At 30.5% G+C, this 7,500-nt stretch overlaps 2 protein-coding genes across 4 annotated transcripts in view; one reads left to right on the forward strand and one right to left on the reverse strand.

The window, feature by feature from the left end:
* The window catches only part of LOC122248514 (SPRY domain-containing protein 7), a 9,014-nt gene extending 2,008 nt beyond the window's left edge, over positions 1 to 7,006 (forward strand). The window contains exons 3-6 of one of the 2 annotated variants that reach the window (XM_086532582.1): positions 346 to 506; positions 816 to 918; positions 1,931 to 2,049; positions 6,849 to 7,006. In XM_086532582.1, the coding sequence (XP_086388708.1) occupies positions 346 to 506; positions 816 to 918; positions 1,931 to 2,037 (371 nt within the window). In that variant the 3' untranslated portion in view covers positions 2,038 to 2,049; positions 6,849 to 7,006. Of the gene's footprint in view, positions 1 to 345; positions 507 to 815; positions 919 to 1,930; positions 3,478 to 6,848 lie in introns of those variants that run through there. The other variant, XM_043008568.2, reaches the window with a different exon arrangement.
* The window catches only part of LOC122248521 (failed axon connections-like), a 5,980-nt gene continuing 4,825 nt past the window's right edge, over positions 6,346 to 7,500 (reverse strand). For both annotated transcript variants that reach the window (XM_043008578.2, XM_086532581.1), the window contains exons 6-7: positions 7,473 to 7,500; positions 6,346 to 7,356 (exon numbers count right to left, since the gene is read on the reverse strand). The exon at positions 7,473 to 7,500 is cut by the window's right edge and continues 89 nt beyond it. In XM_043008578.2, coding sequence (XP_042864512.2) covers positions 7,265 to 7,356; positions 7,473 to 7,500 — 120 coding nt within the window. In that variant the 3' untranslated portion in view covers positions 6,346 to 7,264. The remainder of the gene's footprint in view (positions 7,357 to 7,472) is intronic.

Raw genomic sequence — 7,500 nt, forward strand, 5'->3', positions numbered from 1 at the left:
TGTTAGTTGTGATGGAGATACTGATGATAATTCTGTTAATCATTTTAGTGACTTAGTATTGAAATGGCTGGGAAGCAAAGATATTTTTTTTGTGCAGGGTATGAATATGAAATTACTTATATAAAAAAAAGTATATTTATTGCTAATCTTGGTTTTATAGAATTATGTATTTAATATGAGAAATGTAATATTTTACCTACAATTTTTTTTTAATGGATGGAGTGACAAAAGATAAAATACATTTCAAAATTTAGGCTAATGAAAATCCTGACTCATATGAGGCCGACAGGAAACAAACTCTCCTCTACATATTCCCGACCAGCTGTCACCAGTTTCATTTTTCAGGGGTATGGGGTATAGGCATCGCAACGAGGAATGCCAATCTCAATAAAGTTCCCCTGGGGGAGGACTCGCAGTCGTGGGTCTTGTGTTCGGACGGCTGTGTGCGACACAACGGCGAGGAGAAGTACAAAATTGCTGATAATCCCCAGGAAGGAGATATTCTGGTAAGGTCTTTATGGGTTGGGTGGTGTGTGGTTACTTTTTGCGTACGTTTGGTGTTATTAATTTGTATGTATTTTTCTTTGTTTATATTTATGTCTTTGTTTGTATGTATATTTTCTTGTATAAATTTCATGATCAGTAATGTTGTTTTATTTTATCTTATATGCATTATTGTTTTTAAATTATTTTATGCATCCAAGTGACCCAGAAATGCAGCCCACTTACTGCATTGCTACCCATCATCATCATATGCTGATAAACCATAATAACTATATTATTATAGATTTTTATATATTTTTTAACATCCTCAGGGTGTCAGTTATGACCACGTTGAACTAAACTTCTATATCAATGGGAAACCGACCAACACTCCAGTCACAAGCTTCAAGGGTACTGTGTATCCAGTTCTATATGGTAAGTCCAGCATTAAACTTCCGCTGTTTATTTACAGGAAAATTGAAGTGTTTCTTGTATCATGCTGAAAATTTGAAGTATGCTGTATTTGTTTTATTTATTTATTTATTTATTTGATTTAGTCCACCTCTTAAGTGGCTTGTAGTTGATCAAGAAACTGAATATAAAGTACCTTTTGGCGTTTTAAGCAATATATATTTGATTTTTTTTTTTTCTCTTTTTTTTTTCTTTTTTTTTTCCCTTCTCAAAAGAGTATTGAAATAAATAGGTGATTTAAGTAGCTGACATCATCAGGTACTTTCATTCTTTAATGCAATATTGCTGATTTTTATTATTTTGGGGGTCCAATCAGTACTTCTTTTTTTTTTTACCTTGTTTAGAAATGTTCATTTTTAACACCAGAAGCCAATCTTATTACTAGAAATAAAATAACAAGACCTATATTTTATGTTGTAATGATCCAGTAATGTACAATGATATTAGTAGTTGTAAGCTAAAGTATAGTTATATGTTTTAGAGATAGATTGTATATTTGTCTTCTAAGGCGGAGTGCTTTATCATCAGTTTCATAATCTGGATTTTATTTCTTTCTTTCTTTTTTCTCTCTCTTTTTTTTTTTATATCGAGAGTACATGAATGGAGATGAGGAGAAAATTATTTAACTTAGATATTTGTAACAAAAATCAATATATTTTTTGGTAAATCTGTTTTATATTTAGGTTTAAGAAATATTTTAAGATTTAATATTTTTTCTGTGATTTTTAGGTTAAGTTATACATATTCTTTTAGTAATGCTTGAAAATTTCAAAAGTTAATATATTGGCAGAATTAGTTACAAAATAATGAGATTTGAAGCAAATAAATTCCATGAGCAGGTTTTTCTCTCATTGAGAAATGTCAATAAACGTTTTTCAAGGGAATTCTAGTAATCTCAACATTATTACAACGCTCACATATTTTTTTTTTACTGAACCTTGTGTTACTAATTTCTATTTTGCATTTTCTGTTGCAGTCGACGATGGTGCTATTATGGACGTAATATTCGAAAACTTTAGCCACGGACCTCCACCAGGATATGACTCCATAATGGTTGAGAAATCTCTATTGGAGAATGACTAGTGCAATGCTGCAGTAGGTCTTTATGTTGAAATTTCTTTTCCATGTGCTGTTGTCCATCTGTTCATATTGGATACAAATTTTCTATCCAGTGATCCTTTTTTTTTTCTATTCTTTTCTTTTCTTTTCTTTTCTTTTCATAACTACCCATTGCTATTTGACAAGAGTTAACGTGAAATAATTCTTCGGACTAATTTTGCTCACTCTTCGTCTGTCGTTTCTCTCTGATACCTGGTGATTGATCTGATTAGCCACTCATATTGATTAGTTGATATTGATTTGTTGATATTTTCTAGGCCCATTCTCATTATTTTTGTATTTGTGTTTGTATGTTTTCAGTTGATTGTTGAAAGTTGAATTGTTATTAAAGGAGATTCATCAGCAAGAAAAATGTGATGAAGCGTTGCAGTTTCTCAGCAGGGTTGATTATCGCATAATTTATTTTTTCAATGTTTTGTGTTAATTTTATATTTTCTCTCCATTTCGAAGATCTGATATTTAGGTAGCAGTTTCACAAGATCAGCTGTTTTGGAAGTACATAGTCAAGTGATGCCTTCTCTTTGTTTCCAAAATAGAAATGGATAAGTGCACATCTTTTTAAAGGAAGTACGGATGTCAGATGCGGCTTCCCTCTCTACACTCTCCACAGCTTTGTGAAAGACAATGCTTTTCACTCTTCCATTGGTACACACATCCTTAATTAACACTTACACTTTAACAATACGTGCACATATTTGCACACACTAAACCTGGTGTTTAGAAATGACAAAGCATTGCACTGTACTTTTCCACAGTGAATTCGAGAGGCATAAAGCTAGTCTATTTGAACAACATGTGAATGTCTTTGATCAGTATAAAGTTTACAGTGTGAGCAGTCTTAGCATGACTGATGTTGTTGTGATTGCAATGATCATTTTTATGTTGGTTAGGGTTAGTGTTCATTATGATCTGTTTGGTCAGAGTATTTTTATATATTAGGTATACTTAGGGTTACTTTTGTGGCTGTTCAATTAATCTTCTTGATAATATTTATCTGTCAAAGCATCTGTATTTATTGAAGCTTCCTCTTCCATAATGTGTGGCTGAATGCAAGAAAGGAAACAAGTTGTGTTGTGTAATGATAAGGTTCATGGTTTTTAATTAATCTGGTGATGTTAAAACAAGGGGAATGATACTTCTTGTGTCTAGTCTAAAATGAAGAAATTGAGGGCATTCCTTTTAGTTTAAAATTTTGTAAATTATTCTTTTCCCATTGCATAACATTGAAAATGTTGATATGCTTCCCTATACATTCAGCATGATTGAATAATGTTTGTTTTTTGTTATTATCATTATTATTATTAGTAGTAGTATTATGAAGGATTCTTGTTTCCTTTCTTAATTTATTGACATAACCAAATTCAAAACATTCCCCAATAGTTTCCAGATTATGCTATCCAAAAAGGTTGAAAAAACTCATCTTTATAATCCAGTGATTTCTATGATTATCCTATAAAATGTTAATGGTGTGATTGTGATTCATTTTATGTTAAGCTAAAAACCAAGTATCATTATGGTACTAATTACTTGAAATAATGTATTTGTAGCTTGTGAATTCAAGCCTCGATACTCTTTAGTTCAACATCAGGGAATTTGTTAAACTGGATTGTGAATCTTTTTCTGAATTTCTTCTTTTTATTCTTTCTTTCTTTTTCTTTTGTTTGTTCTTTCTTTCTTTCTTTCTTTCTTTTTTTCTTAGGGGCTATAAATGTCTTATGTATGGTATTTCAAATGTAAGAGTTGGGCATATATGAGAATAAGAATGTATTTATCTTGTCAAATGGTGTATAAACTTCTGTAACCTGTCATTTGGTTTTCTCATGTATGTCTATTCCTCCTTTTCGATGCTATTCTCTTTTTCTCTTCTCCTTCTTTCTCTTCCTCCTAATTTGTCCTTCTCTTTTTTTTCTCCTCGTCTTCCTTCTTCTTTTTTCTCGTTCCAGTGCTTTGCCAGAAATTGAATGCTAATTCATGGTCATTCCTTTATATGCAGTCTCATTCATAACAATTCTGAAAGGCAGGAAAGCATTCTAACAACTTACCTGTATTTACCGTTGAGAAAAAGCTGCATCTCTGAATGTTTTTTCATCAACTGGGAGAAAAAACAATGAGGGAATTCGTCAAAGGAATATCCAACGAGAATTTTGTGGCTTGAATTCTCTTTTTTATTTTGTATTAGAGGTCTCATCTAGCTTACGTTATTCTTTAAGCAAAACCACTCCTCCCCAAAGAAATAGAGAATTCCTAAACACCGTCTAAAATCCGCATCTCCCACATGTCTGTCATTACCCACAGCTTAGTTCAGTCACCTGTGATAATAAATGCTCTCTGACACTCTCTTTGTGGACGGCAAGGGTAACTCTAATCTCCTGTGGAAATAGAACTGCCATCAGCATGTAGCGTATGATTCCACAGGTCGTATATCTTGGAAGGCAAAAAGTGTGAATTAGAGAAGTAGATTCTTATGTTCAATAGGTGTCGGAGTGTTGTAGTGGGTTTCCTCAATTGGTGTGCTTAAACGACTGTTACTTATACATATGAAGAGTTAGTTTTACGCTTACCGAAATAAGATGTTACGTGTAATCTTTCAAAGCGGAGCGGGGAATATCACAAAGGTTTTCACAAAGGTAATATGGAACATTACATAATCTAGGTATGCTGTGAAGAGGGTAGTAGTTGATGTTATTAATATAGATATTATAATGCAAGTGTCCTATAAAAATTCTGTAAGAAATATATTTATTTAAGTAAATTAAAATTCTTACGGTCTTATTCTTACCTACCTATTCACAGTCCTATATACATGGGTTTATATTATTGCTCCTGGAATCTATGAAAAAAAAGATTAAATATATATTCACTATTACATATCAAAATGTTATGATGTCCTAGCAACAGAAAGTTTGTTTGTAATTAAATAATTTGTTGAATATTTATATCATTAAAGTAAAACAATTAACCTGCTATTAATGAATACAGAATAGACCTATACATTTTCCAGTTCTTTTCTCATGAAGGTGTATTAATCACTCATTTATTTCCTAAAACCTTAATATATACAATGTGTATACCATGATGTCTTCAGGAATAAGTTCTATATTGAGTCTAATTAAGAATAAACCCCTTTTCACACTCAGCATAACAAAATTGTGATTATGTCCCGGTGAAACATTTCTAGAAGCTTATATATATTATATTATATATTATATTATATTATATTATATTATATATATATTATATATATATATATTATATTATATTATATATATATATATAATATATATATATATATATATATATAATATATATATATATATATATATATATATATATATATATATATATATATATATTATATACATAAATATTATATATATAAATGTATGTATGGTATCTCCATTTGCGAGCTTCTTTCAAATTATTTTTCTATGGGTCAACAAAGTTATTGATTTTGTTAATGATTAAAGACTATTTTCCTAAGTATATGCTAATTAGGTAATAAATGTAACTTTGAGGAGGATTTGCTCGATTTTGTTGATTAATGCAATTGCTCTTTTTGGAAAGTAAAGGTGAAAAGTTAGATTAACACAGTTATGCAAATTAAGAATGATTTATATATAATTTATCCATGGAAGTGAATTTTATAACATCTCTCTCTTCTGCATCACCAAAGATATTGAAAAGTATGATAAAATTGATGTGTTTACTGGGCAGTTATATAATACATGTGTCTATGGCAGAGTGATCCTATTCTCTGGAATAGAAGTAGATCTCTTTTATATATTTTGTAAATGTAGATAGTTGATTTTCACAGCTGAGAATGTAGATTATTAGGTAGAATACCATGAAGTAAACCTAATATCATAGTAAACAGCTCAGATGCATTATTTATTTCATATGATGGATATTTATTAGGAATTGTAACTTTAGATATATGCATGTACTATTTCAAAGCCATTGCATGTGATACAGCATACTAAACAGATGTGAATTACCAGCTTATATTAGGACCACCATGTATATTTATCATAGCGTTTAATATAAATGGTTCAATCAACATATTTAACAGCTTTTATCACAAAGCTAATGTAAAAAGAAAATCAAATAGCCAGTATCATGCTGTCCACACTGACCATTAAATTTGTATTGATAAGTAATCCCAGAACAATAAATTTATATTACTATTTTATATTTACTTGACCTTTTCTTTATCTGATGTAGAAAGTATTTGTTGACTGTCATTTCTATAATGTATAGGCAATTAAAGTAAGATTCATTTCTGTACCATTTAATTTCATTTCTTTTTCCCACTCAATGTTAGCTTCACATCTAAAAACCTAAAAATAGCATGATGATAGATATCTCATTATAGCTATCTCAGCACTTCCTTGGCTGTTCTACTGAGCACTACTGTGCCGTGTCAGTTAACAGTTCTACATTAGTTTCTTCTCTGTCCCTATATATTTCACAAGCAGAGCATTCGTCTTCAAAAGCAATTCAAAAGTACATAAAATTCTCTTTAAAAAATAATAGCGTAAAAATATTGGATGCATAGAAATAGTTTCTATTTGTGGAATCTTTATTTTCTAATATCTGTAAAATTGACCTGAGAAAATATTTAGCTTTATGTTTATCATTACATTGGCCTAAAATATTTTGAGTGACTTTTCATATGTCACTTGTTTTATATTTTGTATTCTATAAATATTGAGGTTATGTACTGATTTGTTGCAATTATATTTACAATGTTCTTTAAAATGTTACTCTTTCAAAAGAGAAAAAAGGAGAAGGAAACCATATTGCTTGAAAGGAGGAGGAATATTAATACTAAGAAGAAGAAGAGGACCAAGAAAAATAAGACAAAGAAGAAGAAGAAGAAGCACCTTATTAATACAACTGGAAGACTCTACCCACATCACCCCGTAAAATTATGTATTTAACTTATGTTACTTATGTTAGGTAGTTGTATAACTAGGGCATTATACCAAATGCTACTTAGTGCCGTTATACTATATATAAACTCATATATCTCTCCCAGAGTCTAGAAATAATAAAAAACCTAAAGAACATCTTAAAGACACCCACCCCCCAAGGTTGCAGAAGGGTAAAGAACCCAATAAGAGGCAAATTTTGTGTAACATTGAAAATACATTCTGGATATTATGAGATAAGTAGGAAGACTTGAAAACCCTTATTCTTGAGGTGGATTTAACAGTTTCTTCCAGTCAGGATATATACGCTCTTTCATCCTGATGCAGTAAGCAGCTAGCTTTGGATGTGTGACTGAAAAATAAACGAGGAATTACTCGGATATTTCTCCGTTTTTCTATTGTAATGGAGTATAATAATTTAAGATGTATACAGGACATGTGTTAATATATTTTACTTATTTTTCTTACCTTTGATAAGTGTTTCAAAATGTGAATC

Source organism: Penaeus japonicus, unplaced genomic scaffold, assembly GCF_977035675.1.
Source record: "Penaeus japonicus unplaced genomic scaffold, GWHDUDI00000001_assembly GWHDUDI00000037, whole genome shotgun sequence".
In the NCBI taxonomy this organism is placed as follows: Eukaryota; Metazoa; Arthropoda; class Malacostraca; order Decapoda; family Penaeidae; genus Penaeus; species Penaeus japonicus.